Source organism: Homarus americanus, unplaced genomic scaffold (assembly GCF_018991925.1).
Source record: "Homarus americanus isolate GMGI-L3 unplaced genomic scaffold, GMGI_Hamer_2.0 scaffold22250, whole genome shotgun sequence".
Taxonomy (NCBI): domain Eukaryota; kingdom Metazoa; phylum Arthropoda; class Malacostraca; order Decapoda; family Nephropidae; genus Homarus; species Homarus americanus.
In genome coordinates this window covers 2254259-2275808 of record NW_024741189.1, presented here as the reverse complement: position 1 = coordinate 2275808, position 21550 = coordinate 2254259, and the positions used below count along the sequence as shown (strand labels likewise).

The following is a 21550-nucleotide window of genomic DNA, read 5'->3' as shown; positions in this document are numbered from 1 at the left end:
TATTAACACCTACTGCTGTGCCCTCTTTGTTTACAAATATATCAATCACTTGCTTGACAATAATTATTTGCAGTTCCGGAATAATCAGAGATACAACTTAAGGCACCCAGAGCTCCTCTCAGTCCCAGACCTTCATAAAATATCAAGGTGTGAAGGTGTGGAACAACTTACCTCCACCCATCAGAGCAAAGACTACCCTCCCTTCCTTTAAATTATCTCTTAAAAAATATCTATTGTCTAAGTATTAATATTTCTTGCAACACTTACTATATTTACAGTACCTGCTTTTATTGTACCATCAAAACCGTTTTATCGAAAATTATCATGTAAATAGATAAGTAATTACCATGGCAATAAACATAATTGCCAACTAGATAATCCTGACAGCTCTGTCCTCTTGTTCAACCTTATTACTGTACAACCCAGGCTGTACTGCTCCCCCATTATACTTATGTTTTTAATTTCCACTCTAATTTATGTGTATATATGTATATAAATAAAAAATAAACTAAAAAATAAATAAATAAATAAATAAATAAATATTGAAGTGATAACCGTGGTAACATGTTATTACTACCATGCTATTGTACTATTCCAGATGTTACTAAATGTTACATAATACTTCCTTAAGATAAATGTATAGCATATATCAGTATATACCTCTTAGTATATACCTAAAAGAGAGCTCAGGTTCTCAACTGGCTCAGCCATGTTAATATTGTTATTATTATCCACTCTGTATCTGTGTTTTTCTGGCTAAATAAACTGTTCCAATTCAATCCAATTCAAGAATGGTTAGCTGTCGAACGGAGACACACACATTTGGATTATAGTGTAGATACTAAGAAATACTAGTGATTATTGTTGAGAAATACACGGCATTGTGAGTGAGAAATAGATAACATTGTGACTGAGAAATACAAGTGGATTTGACATCCTGTGTACCACCGGCAAGGCCGTGGGCTCGTAACACGTCTTGCCCTCGGTGCCCACCATAGTACATCCTTCTTTCCTCACACAGCCAAACTGTGGAATGCTCTGCCTTCTGTGGTTCCATACTTATACAATCTGTCTCACTTTAAAAAGATGGTTTTCCGGCATCTTCGTGGTGTAGATTAATATAACCTTTTCTATTTTTAATTTATTTTTACTCTTATTTTTTAGCACCCCGTCATGGGTCGATGAGCTGTGCCCGGGTGAGCTATTCCCCGTTAAAAAAAAGTTAATTGTTGAGAAATCCAGAACCTTGTGACTGAGAAATACACTGTTACTGGGAGAGATGAATGACACTCACCTTGGCTGTCTTTATCTTGTTGTGTGTGTAGTGAGGAACTACCAGTGACTCGCTCATCTCCTCTGGCTGACGACGGTTCACCAGGATGGTCCTAGTGGTCGCCTGCTGCTTCTGTCAAGAGATAACGTCAGCTGGTAAAGTGACGTCAGCACGGCAGGATGTACGTGTCAACATGGTGGTTAGTATCGGGAACTGTCAGCATGGTGGTAATGTCAGCATGAGGGAAGTGCCAGGATGGTGGAAGTGTCAGCATGGTGGTAATGTCAAGAAGTGTTATCACGGTAGGAGTGTTGGCAGGGTGTTAGTGAACAACAACAACAATAAAGAGCCATAAAGACATACAAAAATGAAAAAAGATAAGAGTGAGAAACAATATATGTATGTTGTGTTGTCAATAGTAAGAAAAACAATTGAGGCCCTGCAATTGTGTGTAAATGAGGCAGAAAGTCAGATCAGCAAACTGGGACTTGGTCACAATTTTTGCAATGCCATATGGCAGCAGGGTCTACCAGTAGACAACACATTATGCTTCCAATATCTTCCCTGTTTGGTAGCTCCCTGTTTTGCAGGGAACCATAGGGAGAAATTGACTATGCAAGTGTAATCCCACCGGCCTACTCCTCCTCAATAAGTATGCTGAACACAACCACACTATCACCAATACCTTGTTTATGCAGGCCGACAAGTTCAAGGGTGCGTGGCAACACCAACGATCCAAACACTGGCATTTCATTGACTACATCATTGCCAGGGAGAGAGATCGCCGAGATGTCCTCATCACCCGAGCCATGTGTGGCTCAGACCACTGTGAAACTGATCATCGGCTCATTAGAGCCAAACTCTCACTTCAGGTCGCCCCAAAATGGCAAAGGACAACAGGTCTTCTAAAGAGGTTTTCACACTAAGCATCTGGAAGATCCAGCGGTAGCACATGCTCTCAGAGAGCAGCTCGAACATGGGCTGATAAACAACCCGACAACAAGCAACCCAAATCCCAGTGCCGAATGGGATAGTCTCGATTCTCTCACGACAAAAACCAGACCCTCGAACAGATCAAAAGAATACACCAGGACTGCTTTCATAGAAATGACCAGGAAGTCAATGTACTCGTCGATGGTAAACGTGCTGCTTTAACTGACTGGCAGAACAACCCTCAGTCTACTACCAAAGCAGATACCTTCCACAAGAAGAGAGGCAGCCCAGCGCAAACTTTGCCATCTAAAGGGCGACTGGTTGAAAAATACAGCACGTGAAATGCAAAAAACTTTCAGACCAACACAATATGCGCGAATTTTTCAATTCTGCTAAAAAACGGGCCAATCACCCATGGCGCTGCCCCCTACCACTCATCCGACGGTAACTCCAAAATTAAAGACAAGGAAGGTATCCTTCAGCGTATGAAAGAACATTACAATTTTCTGCTCAACCGAAACACGATGTGGATGTTCTGACTACCCAGCAGGTCCCTCAGCATTCAGAGCTGACCCACCTCAGCTATCCTCTATCCCTGGAGGAGGTACCTACTCCCATCAAACAGATGAAAAATACAAAGTCTCAGGGGCTGATGGAATCCCAGCCGAGGTGTATAAAGCAGGAGGACCTCTCCTTACCAGTCGTCTCCACTCTCTCCAGGAGAAAATTTGGGAAAAGGAGGAAATTCCCCCCAAGCCCCTAAAGACGCCTCGATTGCTAATATTTATAAGAACAAAGGAGACCGGTCAGACTCAGGCAACTACTTCGGGATCTCGCTGCTGTCCGTAGCTTGCAAGATTATCGCCCGAGTCCTCCTAAACAGACTTCTTCCTGAGGAGGAAAACTTCCTCCCAGAATCTCAATGTGGCTTTAGACCATCACGTGGCACCACTGACATGATCTTTGCTGCCCGCCTGATACAAAAAAAAAGACCAGAGAACAGCGTCGTGACCTGTACATGGCCTACATCGACCTAATCAATGCCTTCGAATCAGTCAAAAGAGAAGCCCTCTGATGGACCCTCAGCCGTTTTGGCTGATCACCAAAATTCATCATCATTAGGAGTCAACTCCACGATGGCATGAACGGCAGTGTGCTGTACAATGACACCCAGGCTGAGTTCTTCCCCATCCAAACGGGGGTAAAACAAGGGTGTGTACTGGCACCAACTCTCTTTTCAATTTTCTTGGCTGCCTTCCTTACTCGTGCCAGAGCCAATTTAGCCGGCGTGGTGGACATCCAGTACCGGATGAAGGGTCTTTTCAGCAAAAGACGACTCTAGGCAAGAACAAAGGTGTCGGCAGCTTCCATTACTGAACTTACAGTATGCAGATGACCTCACCCTTGTCGCTCATACTGAACGCGACCTACAGGTGATCCTGAACACCTAAACAGAGGAGTATGCACACTTCGGCCTGGAGGTGAATGTACGCAAGACTTGGATTCTCTTTCCGCCAACCCGATTCATCCACACCTCCACCATTCATCCAGCTTAAAGGTACCACCCTCTCTAATGTTACCCACTTTCAGTATCTCGGCTCCCACCTGTCCACCACCGCGGACATCGATGAAGAGATTCAACATCGGATCAGATGTGCATTTCAAGCCTTTGGCAGACTCCATATCCGTGTCATCAGCTGTAGGGAGTTGAAATTATCTACAAAGTTGCACGTATATCGAGCAGTGGTCTTCCCCGCCATACTGTACGGCAGCGAGACATGGGTCACATACAGGAGGCACCTTAAGGCACTTGAAAACTTTCACATACATAGTCTACACTCCATCCTCCAAGTTCGCTGGGAAGACAAGAGAACAAATGCCAGTATTCTCGTTGACACCAACTTTAGGAGCTTTGAGGCTACCATTATCCATGAGTCTACACTCCATCCTCCAAGTTCGCTGGGAAGACAAGAGAACAAATGCCAGTATTCTCGTTGACACCAACTTTAGGAGCTTTGAGGCTACCATTATCCATGAACAACTACACTGGACCGGCCAATCGGCCAGGTTATCCACATGGACGACAGTAGACTGCCAAAACAGCTACTTTACAGTCACCTAACGAATAGTAAACATAAGGCAGGCGGGCAACTGAAAAGGTATAAGGATAGTCTTAAGACAAAACTGAAAAAATGCAAAATCGACCCCCTCACCTGGCAGGCGATCACTCCACACCATAACGCTTAGAGGAGCACCACGCAAGAAGAGGTCACTACTTTCGAGTTAGCCCCTACTGCATACCGAAGCAAATAAGCTCCAACGTCGGAAATTCGCGGTCACCGCCCCTCCCGCACTAGATGTAGCCCACCACACTTGCAACATCTTTGGACGACCCTGCCAGTCACGTGACGGCCTATCTAGTCACTTCAGAGATCACACTCACATCATTGTACTCGATTCCGAGTACAGCAAAGTAGTAGTAGTAGTGGTAGTAGTAGTAGTAGTGTCAGCAAGTGTTAGCATGCTGGTGGTAGTGTCCCGAAGTGTCATCATGGTTGTGGTGTCAGGAAGTGTCAGCATGGTGGTAGTGTCAGCCTGGTTAGTGACAGGAAGTGTCATCATGGGGGTAGTATTAGGAAGTGTCCGCATGGTAGTAGTGTCAGGAAGTGTTCACCATGGTGGTAATGTCAGGAAGTGTCAGCACGGTGGTAGTCAAGAAGTGTCAGCACAGTGATCATGTCGGCATTGTGGTAATGTCAGCACGGTGATCATGTCGGAAAGTGTCAGCATGGTGATCATGTCGGAAAGTGTCAGCACGGTGGTCATGTCGGAAAGTGTCAGCACGGCGGGAGTGTCAGCGTGGCGGGAGTGTCAGCGTGGCGGGAGTGTCAGCGTGGCGGGAGTGTCAGCGTGGCGGGAGTGTCAGCGTGGCGGGAGTGTCAGCGTGGCGGGAGTGTCAGCGTGGCGGGAGTGTCAGCAAGACGGGAGTGTCAGCATGTTGGGAGTGTCAGCAAATGTCAATGTGGGTGTCAGTGTGAACATCCATGATAAGAATGACCTTATCGAAAGAAAACACCAAGAAAATTGACAAAAACAAAAGAAAACACCAAGAAAACTGACAAAAACAAAAGAAAACACCAAGAAAACTGACAAAAACAAAAGAAAACATCAAGAAAACTGACAAAAACAAAAGAAAACACCAAGAAAACTGACAAAAACAAAAGAAAACAGAAACTCGACGATACTCCAGAGAAAACGGACACACAACAATTATCAGGGGATAACTAAACTAAATCGAAGAACCACATAACTCGCCCTATTATTACAAGCTGTGGACAGGAGTTTACAGTGAATGCTTAACTTAAAAGTATATATCTCCTACGTCATTTGTTGAGGTATTTATCACGCCCTACGTCACTGAGTCACCACCAACTGAAAAAAGTGTCTATCCGGGCCACGTACAGTATTTCCGTAGAGCGAGTCACAACATTAACACGGGTGAGTTAATCGCTATCATGAAGTTTAGAAACCCAAAGTTATTTTACCTGTTAATAAGCAATCCTATTACAACCTCATCTAACTAAACAACCAAAGTACTTACCTAACCTAACAACACTACACATACACTACACATACACACTACACATACACACTACACATACACACTACACTACACATACACACTACACATATACACTACACATATACACTACACATACATATACACTACACATATACACTACACATATACACTACACATACACACTGCATATATACACTACACATATACACTACACCTATCACTACACATAGAACTATACATATACACACTACTAATACGCACTACACATACACTACACATAGAACTATACATATACACACTACTCATACACTATACATACACACTACACAGAACTATACATATACACACTACTCATACACAATACATACACACTACACATAGAACTATATAATACACACTGTATGCTGAAGAAGTTTATTACGTAGTGCTATCACAGTATGTATGACGTCACCACACTTTTGACGAAAGAGTTTATCAATAATAACTCAGGTGTTACATTACGTAGTGGGTGATAATTGTTGTGACCAAGCCTGTGTGACTCAGCGGCCAGGTAGTCGAGATCTGTGGGTCCAGTTAGAGGCAGTTTGGGTAGTCGACGTAACCTAACAGCATAACCTAACACGACCGCCTCACCTCATCAACACAAACTACAGTTAAGATCATTCCTCCTAATATATTTCACCCCATTTATTTCACCTAATATTCAGTACACACTAACGCTACCTATATTATTTCCAAGCTAACCTGGCCCATAAGCCACGCCCCTCTTCTGTACTGATAGCTGACTGGTTCATATAAAATGTTCGTGTTGCTGTCTATTTATTTAAACTAAATGTGTTCACAGTTGGTAAGCAGATCTGTTATTACCTAAAATAATGTTAAATAACTGAACTATCAAAATGCAAATGATTTCAAGGTATTATCACTTCAGAGAGGAAGTTAGAAAATTTGAAATATTTATCATAAAAGGTCGATATAAATGCACGGTTATACACGGGCAGTCCGGGGGAGGTAAAACACTCAGGGGAACCAATCAGCTATTTGTAGCTATAGACGAGGGGCGTGGATCATGGGTCAGGTTAATGTGGAAAGGGAATAGGATACGGTTAGGTTAAGTTAGGTTGTGTAACGATTGTTTATCAGACAATAGCTTACAGCCCAGAGGTGAGATTAAGACCTGACCCAACAGAGGCCACACTGCCAACCGGCGTCATGACAGTATTATTTCGGGAAACTACCCTACCAGCCAGTACACCTGACACCTGGCCAGACACACGCAGATTAGTGACGACATCTGCCGGCCTGACACCTCCAATGTAAGGGGCCTACAGCTCCTTCCGTGAGACAGACAGGGAGAGACAGAACTCAGAGGCAGACGGAGTCACACTCGTCACAAGTTGAGGTCGGGAGGGGGACTTCCATTCCCAGTTAGCAGAGTCCAGCACCCGCCAGGACAATTTTCTTCAGCAGCACCTGCACACAGAATCCCTAGCCGCTGGGCCTCCCTCTGGTCACACGCGAGTCAATGTCAGAGCCATTCATTGGGCGAGTTACGGTGGGAAGTGTATCCATTTCATGTTTGTGCCCGACAGTCATTGTCTAGTAACGTCAATATAATAATCAATTTATGTGTCCATGCCATTCAGTAACTAATAAATAGCTGTACTTAGAAGTGTAGTTTCGAGGTTTTCCCCTAAGAATATATTAACGGTTAAATAACTAATCGGTCACACTACCAACTCTCACCTTATCGTCTACAGTTACAGTTAGGTTGGGTTAAGGTAAAGTAAGCCGAGTAATCGTACTTGAAGCCCAAAAGTTTCCTGTAGAGAACAATAGTGTTGCCTCACGTTAAGGTCACCAGTTATCAGCTGTACAACTCCCTGATAACACGTCCGTTAATACAACCACGAAGAGTCGGAGGTGCAGCAGCGGCCTCCCAGCCACTCACAGCCACTCACAAAAAAGGGGGGGAGGGGGGCAGTGTAGAGTGTATCAACAGTGGGGGAAAGGGGGGAAGGAAAAACAGGTGGGAGGAGGGTGTGGGTGAAACAGGTGGGAGGAGGGGTGTGGGGGAGGGGTGTAGGGTGAGGAACACGTGGGGAGGAGGGGGGGTGAGACAGGTGGGAGGGAGGTGTAGGGTGGGGAACAGGTGGGAGGGAAGGGTGAGGAACAGGTGGGGAGGGGTAGGGTGAGGGTGGGAGGACGGTGGGAGGGAGGGTGTGGGGTGGGGAACAGGTGGGAGGAGGGGGTTGTGAAGGAGGAGACAGGTGGGAGGAGGGAGGGTGTGGGGTGAGGGAACAGGTGGGAGGGAGAGGGGTGTGGGGTGAGGAACAGGTGGGAGGGAGGGTGTAGGGGAGGGGACAGGTGGGAGGTGGGGGGTGAGGGTGAGGGAACAGGTGGGAAGGAGGGTGTGGGGGGGACAGGTGGGAGGGTGGGGTGTGGGGTGGGAGCAGGTGGGAGGGAGGGTGTAGGGGTGGGGGAACAGTGGGAGGGAGGGGTGTGGGGTGAGGCCAGGTGGGGAGGGAGGGTGTGGGGTGGGGAACAGGTGGGAGAGGGGGTGTAGGGTGGGGAACAGGTGGGAGGGAGGGGTAGAGGGAACAGGTGGGAGGGAGGGAGGGTGTAGGGTGAGGGAACAGGTGGGAGGAGGAGAGGGTGGGTGAGGGAACAGGTGGGAGGAGGTGGGGTGTGGGGAGGGGTGAGGAGGGACAGGGGGAGGGGGTGGGGAGGGAGGTGGGAGGGAGGTGGTGTGGGGTGAGGGACAGGTGGGGAGGGAGGGTGTGGGTGAGGAACAGGTGGGAGGGAGGGGTGTGGGGTGGGGAGGGTGGGAGGGAGGAGGTGGGAGGGGGAGGGTGTGGAGGGTGAGGGAACAGGTGGGGAGGGGAGGATTGTGGGAACAGGGGGAGACAGGTGGGGAGGGAGGGTGTAGGGTGAGGGAACAGGTGAGGAGGGGTAGGGGAGGAACAGGTGGGAGGGAGGGTGTAGGGGTGAGGGGGTGGGGAGGGGAGGGAGGTGTGGGGTGAGGGACAGGTGGAGGGAGGGTGTGGGGTGGGGGAGGTGGGAGGAGGGGGTGAGGGTGTGTGGGAGGGAGGGGTGTGGGGTGGGGGTGGGGAGGGGAGGGGGTGTGAGGGGGGTGAGGGGGTGTAGGTGAGGAACAGGTGGGAGGGGGTGTAGGTGAGGGGGGGTGGGGAGTGTAGGGAACAGGTGGGGAGGGAGGGGGGGACAGGTGGGAACAGGTGTGGGAACAGAGAGGGGTGTAGGGAACAGGTGGGAGGGAGGGGTGTAGGAAATAGGGGAGGGAGGGGTGTAGGGATGAGGGGAACAGGTGGGAGGGGGGGTGTAGTGAGGGAACAGGTGGGGAGGGAGGGGGTGTAGGGGTGAGGGAACAGGTGGGGAGGGGGGGGTAGGGGTGAAGGGAACAGGTGGGAGGGAGGGGTTAGGGGAACAGGGGAGGGGTGTAACAGGTGGGAACAGGTGGGGAGGGAGGGTATAGTGAGTGTGGGTGAGGGTAGGGGGAGGCAGGGGGAGGGGAGGTGGTGGTGTAACAGGTGGGAGGGAGGTGTAGACAAGGTGTAGGTGAGGGAGGTGTGTAGTGAGTGAACAGGTGGGAGGGAGGGTGTAGTGAGTGAGGGACAGGTGGAAGGGAGGGTGTAATGAGTGAACAGGTGGGAGGGAGGGTGTAGTGAGTGAACAGGTGGGAGGGGGAGGAAGATTAGGAGGTGTAGGGAAACGACCGCCAGAGCAGGAAGCAGGTAGGGCTGGACCAGCCTGGGAGGGAGGGTGTAGTGAGTGAACAGGTGGGAGGGAGGGTGTAGTGCAGGTGGAAGGGAGGGTGTAATGAGTGAACAGGTGGGAGGGAGGGTGTAGTGAGTGAACAGGTGGGAGGGGGAGGAAGATTAGAGGTGGGGAAACGAAATTATTGTTCGGAACTTGAAGAAATTGAAGAGGAAGTAGGAGAGGGAGGGCTGACCGCCTAGCTAAGCTAATGGCGTGTTAGTGTTGTGTCATGGGTTAGTTTTGTCTGTCGGTATAGGCACTAGACATCCTACCCTGTCCCATATATGGGTGTTTTAAAGGCCTTATTTCATATTCCGCCGACCCGACTGGCGGATGCTGGTCTAGGGAGGTTGTCTATTGCCTGGCCGTGTAGATCGGGGGTTGTAATGGACCTTTTTGAGATTGGGTAACTTTTTGGAAACCATGTATGGTTGTTGTCGTTGTCTGGTGGGAGTCTTTGAAGGAGTTCTTGCTCTGATAGTTCTATCTTTTGCCAGACTCTGCTGGCCAGGGCGTGCAGCTGCTGGTTGATGGGTTTTATTCTCAGGTCTCTATGTATCTCGGCTGTGGTTCTGGTGAAGGGGTATCTTTCACCTGTGACAATCTTAGGGCTTCATTTTGGGCCACCTGTAATTTTAATATACGAGTGGTGCTCATAGTATGAAGAGGTACTCCTGGGTAAGTTAATATCGGTATGATAAATGATGTCACAAGGCAGAGTTTTATTTTCTCAGATAGCGCTTTAAGGCGGTATAGTTTTCTCAGCGATAACTGTGCTGGTGATAAGCATGTACCCCCCCTCGCAAGCAGGGTACAGGAAGGAGAACGCTGCAGACAATTTGGGTTCAGAAAACGAAAGTCCACCACAACAGTGATAGCCCTGGCATGTGAAAACATAGCCAGAGCGAGTGCTAGACACTGTAATCTAACTCTCCGGGATGTAGCGAAGGCGTTTGACAAAGTCTGGCATGACGGCATAAAATATAAGATCCTCCAACTCGGACTTTCCGCCAACATTGAAAAACTGCTTTGCAACTTTCTTGACGGTAGAAATGCCAGACTGAGGGTAGGACAACATACAGGAGAGACCTTCCCACTCATGAGTGGAGTCCCTCAGGGCAGCGTCCTCTCTCCCACACTATATATCATCTACACAAGTGACACTCCGCCTCCCACTCGAATAGGTAACGAAGATATTATGTATGCAGATGTCATCACTCAAATAACACATCAAGGAAAATCGCGAGCGTTACAGGTCGACAGCACCAGGCGGGAATTAGAAAGAGTAAATAATTACGGAAAGCAATGAAAAATCCAAAACAGTCTCCCGAAATTCAGTGATACCCTTATGCAGAAGGAAAACCCATCCATTAGTAACCAATAATGCCCAGATAGAATATAAAAGCAGAGACACCCTCCTGGGCCTACATATATCCACGACAGGTTACTCCCATCATGTCCACACCAGGAAGGAAAAGGCAAGAAGAGAGCCAAGAAAACTATACTGCCTTAAAGCGCTTCCTGAGAAAAGAAAACTCCACCTGGTGACATCACTTATCATAACTCTTCATACTATGAGCACCACTCAAATATTAAAATTACAGGTGGTCCAAAATGAAGCCCTAAGATTCGTCACAGGTGAAAGATACCCCTTCACCAGAACCACAGCCGAGATACATAGAGACCTGAGAATAAGACCCATTAACCAGCAGCTGCACACCCTGGCCAGCAGTCTGGCAAAAGATAGAACATCAGAGCAAGAACTCCTTCAAAGACTCCTACCAGAAAACGACAACCACCATACATGGTTCCCAAAAAGTTACCAAATCTCAGAAGGTCCATTACCACTCCCGATCTACACGGCCAGGCAATAGACAACCTCCCAAGACCAGCATCCGCCAGTAGGGTCGGCGGAATATGAAATAAGGCCTCCAAACACCCATATATGGGACAGGGTAGGATGTCTAGTGCCTGTACCGACAGACAATAACTAACCCATGACACAACCCTAACACACTATTAGCTTAGCTAGGGGGTCAGCCCTCCCTCTCTTACTTCCTCTTAAATTTCTTCAATTTCCGAACTATAATTTCCTTTCCCCACTTCTTATCTTCTTTCACCGTTCCTTTATTAAAAAAAACGAGCGAGACATACAGGCGTTTACACACATTCCCCTCTCCCCCAATCACAACACCCCTCTGATGTTCATAAACCAGTACTTCTGCCTTAACTCCATTCCACATCCTGACACTCCTTAAATAAAAGTAATGAAGGTTAGGTTAGGTTATAGATTAGGTTAGGTTAGGCTAGTTTAGGTTCAGGGAAGGTTACGTTAGGTTAGATCAGTGAGGTTTAAAACTCAGGTGAAATAAACTGCACTGTCTAATCTTCAGGACTAGCCCATTAGTGAAGATTTTCACAAACATCGGAAACTTTATAAACACTGTGTCCTTTAAGAAACATCTAGAATGGTTTAGTTCCTATGACGTCACTATTTTTGTATGATTTTTTTTCTTATTCTATTAACACGGAAGACATTTGACAAAGTGAGTACTAGCCAGAGAGACAGACAGAAAGAAAACAAAATCACTCACCTTCTTCTTGAACGGCAGTCGCACCATTGTCGATTTGTACTCCTCCTGTTATCAAGTACTAAGTAAGCCTTCTTTCTCTCTAGGGAGGCCACTTCCTCCCGCTGGCCGCCACCAAAGTCTCCTCACACCGTCAGCTTAAGAAATGTTGGTCATAGCTCCTCATAACGACAGAACTTCCAGGGCTGCTTCAGTACATTCTCTTAGGTTATCTGAGGAAACTACCATGCCTTCAGTCCATGGTGGTGTCGTGGTCACAATAGCACGGCTATTATGCTCAACACTTAATTATTCATATTATGCTCCACCGTCCACAAAACATGTGTAAAACTATACCCCTAGAGTCGTTCCCTAGCGACAGGTGCCATCCATTTCCTCTTAAACATCCTGAAATCTCTCTTACAAAGGGAATTTGAATTTAAGAGATACTGTGTATGAGTAGCCATAAGTCAGATATACCTACAGTGAGATAAAGCATTCAAGGTGTATTGAGTATATGTTGAAAGCATCGTATATATTTATGTGATGAGTACATAGTGTTAAGAAGTTGTGTTTTGAGGACCCAGTCGCCAGCTGTACTCAGTCCGTTTCTCGTGAACTTACAGGATAATTCAAAACTGAAGTCCTATCTTTTGGATCTGTGAATCTCAGAGAATCCGACGAGAGTATTGAAATTGGTGTCAGTTTTGTATTGTGAAAAGTAATTAGTCTCCTGAAATGAAAACGGTCTATTGCTTATCGCCGAGATCTAATGGAAAAATCTCATTACCTCCATGTCTGAAGCTCCGCCCCCAATGTACTGCTAAGTACTCAGTACTTGACATCAGTTTAATTCTTGCCTTTGAAAGCTCAGACACCGATTAGTTTAAAAAGTTAATCTCAGAAAATTAATATAATCTCATAGCCTGATTTTCATATGTCAATGTGTACAGTAAAGGAGTCTGATGAATATATCTGTTTAAGTTCTGACTTAGCAACTCAAGGGTTGTGAGAAGCTGGGAGGAACTCACTCTGACCTGATTCTCAAGCCCGCTCTTGTGTAACAGTTATGTCCAGTACTCCGTGCCCCACCTCGTCATATTAAGTGAGTTTGACTTAGTTGTGCTGTGTTTGAATATGCAAGTGATCCAGTAACGTAACTTTGATGTCTTTAGTAAAGTGTTCATGCACCATCAGCTTACAAGACATATTTTATGACGCTCATGTCAACTCTGTCCTGATTCTCAAGCCCGCTCCTCTGTAACAGGTGCCTGATAAACTGCGGGTGGTCGCTGTATGCCAAGACAACGTCCAACACCATTATGGAGATGGATGAAGGCCATTAAGATCTGATAGCATCGTGTAACACGGTGGTGTGGGGAGCTGAAATCTTACGTACAGCCAGCCGCACAGAGGAGGTGGCCAGTATGTGTTTGTTGTCTACGTGTTGATATCTCACATGTGGAGTAAATATGACCAGCTCATAAGCATTATTATGAGTCTACAACGATAAGTAGAGTTACTTATTGGGTGTTATTCATCGGAGTATCCATGTAGGTAATCTCAGTTGTATGGATGTCTGTAGTGAACAAGTGTATGAGGGTCGCCACTTAACTTGTTGGTGAACGTAACAAAGTAAAGCAAGGAGGCTATTCCTTTTGGTGCTATTGAAGTATTAGTGTGGTGCTATTACTAAGAGTTCTGTTAGTAAGTAAGAGCTAAATTCTCAAGTTACCTGTAAGGGTTGTGCTCAAGCATGTTAAATATAAGAGTATGATGTTGGGTCTCATTATTAAAGTAAACCAAGTAATGGTGGATGTTGAAAGGTATATCTCTGAGAAGTACAAAATGAGTGAAACCATGGAGATGGTCCTGGTAATGTTTGTGTTGTATGTTGGGGTTATCATTATCCCTGCAGTGTTTTGCCTTTGTTTCTCCCCATATCTTGGTACCAGTAATTACAGTAAGACCCCGTGTCCTAACCCTCGAGCCATTCTTCCACAGATAAGAGATTAGGGGGTAACTTAAGAAGGAAAATAACTAAGAAATAGCTAATATTAAACATAATTACAAAACCTTCCCTACAAATTGGTTAAAAGTAGTGGGATAAATTAAATAGAAAGGACATCCTCTATAATGGGAGTTATAAGGAGTTCCTGCACTAGAGATTCATATTGCATTGTCCTCGTGTCGGGTTCGTTCAGAGGGCCCATAGTGTGGTCTCTCTCCCATACGTGATCCATGCACTGTACCGCGCTCTGCTATACTACAAGACTATTCACGAGGGGTCACAGACAGCTCATGTTACCATAGATCAATTCTTTCTCATCTCGTAAAAATATAAAAAAGTTTACGAGAAAAAGGGTTCCCATAATACAATGTATAATGTACAACGGTTTCCCTCGCGAACGTCTTTCAGTTTTGTCTATCACCAAGGTCGAGAAATATTCGTTAATAAAATGAACCAATCTAACCCACCAGACTTAGCTTAGCCTAAGATATTCCAGTTATCCCGTCTGTGGAAGGAATCGTCCTCCCTCGACGACATCAAAGTTCGGCTGTGACGACCATAGATTTGTGTCCAGGAGAGAACTAATCCCTTAACTGTTACTACGAGAAACGTTTTACTCACACTGCACCTCTGACACGTGTATCTCAGTACCTTAAAAAACTCGTTGTTGAATTTCAAGGAAACGGCAAATGGCTGTTTAAACTTGTGTGATAAAGAATTTTTGCCAACAAATACTTGGAAGCCAAACTAAATCTGGCAAATTCTTTCGTTTCCTTCCTACTTGACAGCCTTGGACTGTAATGACACAGTGAACCTTACGGAGTATTAGCAGGATTTACTGCAGTATTTACACAACCCTCCATCAAACTTTCCCTGGGCTGTTCACCGAGTCTTGATATTGTTCAGTTCCCATTCAAGACTGATGCAACAAAGTGTAGCTTCTTTGCTCATGAAATGGCAGACACTCGGGCCGGTAATAAAGCAAGGATGAATTTTGAGGTCTGTTACGGCCTTGTCATACTTTGGATCAGCTTGACAGAGACAGTGGTTAACAACAGTGCTGCCAGTGTGTTTGTACGAACGATATCTAAATACCGTAACCATAAGGTATTTCAAATACTATTAACTTACAAAACTTGTTCCTGTATACCCACATATATTAGCTTTCATTTATATTAAGCATTACAGATTTGTATCCTCATTTCACACAAATAAATATATGTTGGGCTCAGAAAACGAAAAACGACCACAACGCTTTGTGGTAGTTTTCAAAATAACCCGAAAGCTAAATATTACGTCTCGGATTTTACCCTTACTTAACCTGACCCAATCCAAACTAGCCTAACCTATAGCAAAATCTCGCTTCTGGTTATTTCCCATTAATATGACCAGATTAATGCACCTTGTTACTGCATGAACCTTGTCTCAGATGTCAGTGCAGAAAATAATATATATTTGTATAACAGGAACTGATAATGAATTTAGTGCAAATTGACTTTAAAGTAATATTGTTTACGTTCACGAGATTAAAATATCATGCAGATGCGTGAGTTTCCTGGACAACACTAGACAACTTACATCAGTCGCCTCAACAGCTGACACTGCAGAAATAGGTCGCACTGAGCTTGGGACAGAGATAAAATACTAGTTCACCAAGCACGTGTTTTACCCACAATGCACAGCTCGGTGACGTCACTGTTGTAAACACACGTCATCTGGTGACCTCCATGTGTGCCCGAACCTGCTCCCGGGACCAGTGTCAACAATTATGTTTATTTGTGCAATATTCGGGTGCACCAACAATGCTCAAACCCCAAGCAGAGAACAGCAAGTATTACAGATATCCTAGAGATAAGAAGAATTGTGATAATTGGATAAATGCCTGTAAGTGTTTTTATAAACACACTAGGCCAGCCGAGAACTTGTTTGCAGAGAATTCATATGTATTTTGTATCTCCTTATTTTGGTAATGTCTATCGATATCCAGGTATCTACAAGACGGTATGACATTCATCTTGCTATATGTAGCCAAAAAGAACTCTGAACAGTATCAATGTCCCCACAATAATGATGCTAGTGTCATTCCCTTAGATGTGGTAGATCGTATGTGTTACACCCCCTTTACCCATGGTGTCGACACAATACTCCCTCATATCGACCCTGATGTCTTTCTACAAAACTCACTGGGTTACACCAACCCAAACTGTAACTATTACTTTCCTGACTCCCCCGAGTTTAGTTCTAGTCTCCTACTACCTCATTCCTTCTCCTCGATTAGCCATAACATCAGCAGTATTCCCCTTCATCTAGACACCTTTTTAGATCAGTGTTTATCTTCTATTGCCCACAAATTTGATGTACATGGGTTCTGTGAGACCAAACTCACTAACGATATTGACCATTTGTATAACATTCCTAATTATAATAGACACTGCGTCAACACGTCACGACACAGTGGTGGTGTCGTCCTATATGTTGATATCAAGTATAACACTTCTGTAAGAGATGATTTAAAGGTTCAGGAGGAGTACATGGAGAGTGTTTTCACTGAATTACGTAACGACACATGAAATATCCTAGTAGGAGTAATCTACAGAAGAGCCCACACTAATGTAATGAATTTTCTTGATAAAATTTCGGAGCTTATCTCTATCATAAGTTCAGAGAGGAAAGACTGCTACATCACAGGAGATTTCAGCCTTGATCTATTAAAATCAGAAACCGACACCTCAGTATTAGACCTTCTTGCTACCTGTCATTCTAAGCTGCTCTTCAGCACTATAACCAAACCCACCCAGTGGTGTCAAACTCAAAACCTTTCGAGGGCCAATTCTTATTTTAGTTGCCCTCTCCAGGGCCAACACAAGTGCTATATCACATATTTGCAGGATTGAAGTTAACAGCTTCACACATTGCCATACCTGGCTTACCAGGAATACCTCATTTGGGTTTGTCTGACCTTAAGTATGTAAAATTCATTTTACTAAATAAACGTGATTTTATCTATTTATATCATAATTTAACAGGATGATAATTTTTACCGTAATCCCGCGGGCCACACCTGACCATCTCAAAGGCCACATTTGGCCAGCGGGCCATGAGTTTAACACCCCTGCGTGACTCGAGTTACTGCCACCTCTGCTACTGTGGTAGATCATATCTGGACTAACAACACTCCTAACAATCTAACAAGTGGAATTATTTATAAAAATATCTCGGATCACTTCCCAGTTTTTGAACAGCCACAAGACCTGAAAGGTCTAGTAGAGTCTCAGTACAATACAGAGACTACTGCACCGACAACATGCTCCTTTTTGAAAACAAATTAATGAATGCTAACTGGGATCTTGTCTATGCCTCCAACAACCCTAACGTGAACAGCTGTAACTTCTCTTGCACCTTCAATGCTTGCTTTGATAAATGCTTCCCGCTCAAGACTAAGTCAGTGAAAACTGCATCCGTTTCCAAACCCTATATCACAAGCGAAATTAAGATAATGATAAAAGAAAAACACAAACTCCAAAGTAAATTTGCAAGAAGACCCATAACTTTCGGTGATGCTTACCGAAGTGTCAGAAATAGAGTAACTCCAGCAGTTAGAAATGCCAGACGGAACTATTATACAAATAAGCTCCAGTCAGCGTCAGGCAACACCAAGAAAACCTGGAGTATCATCAATTCTATTCAGTACAGTATAAGTCAACCCACGGCCCCCCACTCAGCTGTTATGATAAGGATACAGTTGTAACGGAACTCTCCCTCATTACCAACCACTTCAATGATTATTTTATCAATGTTGGCAAAAAATCTTGCAGAGAGCGTCCATGATCACCTTGAGGAATTTAAAGCCTACCTGCAAAATAGACAGCAAAATGAGCTGTTCTTATCCCTTGTCACAGCAAATGAATTCCTGGCCATCATAAAAATGCCCAAAGAAGCAGCAGCAGGCGAAGACAATATACCAATGAGCATCATTAAGAAAGTAGCCCACTTATTACGACCTGTTCTCCTCCACATTTGTAACTCCTCCTTCACTAGTGGTGTCTTTCCTGATAAACTGAAAATTGCTTAAGTCCACCTGGCATATAAAAAAATCTGGGGACAAAGGTCTCTTCAAGAACTACCGCCCCATATCAGTCCTCCCAGCCTTGAGTCAGATACTGGAGAAGCTAGCATGTAATAGAAAAATTCCTTCTGCAATGCCAATAACATCTTTACAGACTCCCAGTTTGGATTTAGAGCTAGAAGGTCGACTGAGAGTGCTCTGCTATCCTTTACTAATGACATCTTAAATTCCTTTGATGACAGTCAGTTCACAGTCGGTATATTCTTGGACCTCTCTAAAGCCTTCGATACTGTCGACCATACCATTCTCCTTTCAAAGCTTGAACATTACGGCATTAGGGGTCTGTCCCATAAATGGTTTACCTCATATCTGTCCAACAGGAAGCAGTATGTCTGCTATAATCACCAATCTGACTCTTCGCTAATCTTGGATGGCGTCCCCCAAGGTTCCATTCTCGGTCCAGTACTGTTTTTGTTGTACATAAATGACATAGTCCACGCCAACACACTCATAAAATACAACTTATTTGCAGACGATAGTAATCTCTATGCCAGCAACTCAGTCCACCATTCCTTGAGGAGAACTATGAACACTGAATTGACGAAAGTCAGGACCTGGGTAATACGCAATAACTGACCTTAAACCTTGAGAAAACTCCCTACACGATCTTTCACAGAAGGATAAACTTGACTCCAGACTTGGACCCCCTGTACCTTGGTAATACAGTCCTTAAACACGAACAAAATACTAAATTCCTCGGAGTTATTGTTGATGAGAAACTTAACTGGAGAAACCACATACAAGCCATTCACAGTAAAGTCAATAAACAATGCGGTATCGGTATCGCGCTGTTTACCAACACCTCATACACTATCACACACTATGGGGGGCCTCTGGCTCTTCAAAAACACAATCCCTGGTTACTGCACAAAAGAGTGTGGTACGGACAATGACCTACTTGAAAAAAACAGAGGAGACAAACGAAAAATTTGCTAAATTGAAAATGTTAAAATCCGAAGATATTAATACCTACTGCTGTGCCCTCTTTGTTTACAAATATATCAATCACTTGCTTGAGAACAATTATTTCCAGTTCTTGAGTAATCAGAGATATAACTTAAGGCACCCAGAGCTCCTCTCAGTCTCAGACCTCCATAAAATATCACGGTGTGAAGATATGAAACAACTTACCCCCACCTATCTGAGCAAAGACTACGCTCCCTTCCTTTAAATCATCTCTTATAAAATATCTATTGTCTAAGTATTAATATTTCTTGTAACACTTACTATATTTACAGTACCGGCTTTTATTGTTCCATCAAAACCGTTTTATCGGAAATTATCATGTAAGTAGATAAGTAATTACCATTGCAATAAACGTAATTGCCAACTAGACATAATCCTGACAGCTCTGTCCTCTTGTTCAACCTTAATACTGTACAACCCAGGTTGTACTGCTCCCCCATTATACTTATGTTTTCAATTCCACTGTAATTTATGTGTATATAAATATGAAATAAATATAAAATAAATATATAAATAAAATAAATAAATATTGAAGTGATAACCGTGGTAACATTTTCAGATGTTCCTATTACCACCAGGCTATTGTACTATTCCAGATATTACTAATGTTACATAATACTTCCTTGAGATAAATGTATAGTATATATCAGGTGCCTACAGGAGAGCTCAGGTTCTCAACTGGTTCAGCCATTTTGATGTTAATATTGTTATTATTATCCACTCTGTAACTGTATTTTTCTGGCTAAATAAACTGCTTCATTTCAATTCAAATGTCAACAGCGAAATGACCGGCAACCCCCCTTGTCTCCTTGTAATATATTGCTCTTTTTTTATATCACTTATTTTGGGAAGACTGTGGCCACAGAAGAGCTTTAGCCTTACTAATACAGTATTTAAAAAAATTAAACAATCAAACGTCAGCCAAGACAAGGCCGTCACCATCTGTGATGACCCCCAAGTCACCTGATGACGTGCGTCTCTAACGTGACGTCATTGAATGGGGCGGAGGTAAAGTTTATGACGTCACAGCGGTCTGTCCTTACTGTCAAGTCCTTGGAAGCCTTTACTGCAAGGTCTATAAATCTTGCCTTACTGTACACAACTCACGGTACACGTTCACGGCCCCAGTGTGTGGCTCAAGTCCTTGGAAGCCTTTACTGCAAGGTCTATAAACCTTGCCTTCTGTACACAACTCACGGTACACGTTCACGGCCCCAGTGTGTGGCTCACACTGTTGTCCGACCTCACTAGTGGCTCACTTCCACACAAGAAGAACCACAGTTATCAATGTGGTCACTTCCACTCAAGGTTCTGTACAATTCTCAAACTCCAAACTCCTTGAATGAAACTCCGAGCTGTTGGTTTACCAAAAGATATTCACTGTAAGAACACCATTAACTTTCGATACAGTTTTGAAATGGTATGTGAAGGACGTTACATTTGTGGAAGTTAAAACGTTATTATTGCGCTTCATCAAATTATGTCTTTAAGAGCATAACAACTTTAGTAATCACACCAATACAACAACAATTATACTTTACAAACGATAGAACCGCAGGTGTGTGTGTGTGTGTGTGTACAAGCCTCCGACAGGACCAACACACCCTCAACCCACCATAACATAGATACGACATTTTGGAAACTATCATCTCGCCCATAATCATCTTTATCGGCAAACAGTCGCTGGCGTTATGTAGTACTCGGTGACCGATAACATTGTTTACGCAACACTGGTAGGCGTCGGACTGAGAACGTCGGAGTGAGGGAGTCAAGTTTTCTGTCTTTTCTAACTGAACCCTAGTTGTTTTGATGACCTCTATAAGCGTCGTCACACATTTTAATTCACTCTATCGTTTATCACACAACGTAGCTAATATTTCCTGCTCTTATACTATTCACTGATACATTGCTGTAACTGACGTATAACAAAGGGTTAAGTATTACGGCGGTGGAGAGAGACGGGTCGTTACACGCGCCACTGATCAAGCCAGCTGTTGACTGAATCCCACGAGAACACGCCCAGAACGTCACCTGCTGATAAGCCTTATCACTTATCTCAACATTTGATGATTAAGGTACGAGTGTAACCCCTGCTTGTCTCCTGCACTGCACCACCCACCAGCTATGACGAATATTAACAGTACCTTTATTACCTCAGGGGCGGATCCATGGGGGTCCTGGGGTGCGAAAACCCCCTTTTCATCATAAAATTTCAATACTTTTTCTTTAATGCAGTAATGTGCTCAGGCGTTTTTCGTATATTAAAAAGTAATTCCTATTGACCTCAGAATATATCCTAATATCAAGTGTA

At 44.4% G+C, this 21550-nt stretch overlaps 1 protein-coding gene across 1 annotated transcript in view; it reads right to left on the bottom strand.

Moving 5' to 3' along the window:
* The window catches only part of LOC121875657 (phospholipid-transporting ATPase IF-like), a 76292-nt gene extending 55054 nt beyond the window's left edge, over window positions 1-21238 (bottom strand). Inside the window, 3 exon segments of the mRNA XM_042380279.1 lie at window positions 1295-1405; window positions 12161-12369; window positions 21184-21238. Coding sequence (XP_042236213.1) covers window positions 1295-1405; window positions 12161-12187 — 138 coding nt within the window. The 5' untranslated portion in view covers window positions 12188-12369; window positions 21184-21238.
* Window positions 21239-21550: the final 312 nt, after the last annotated feature.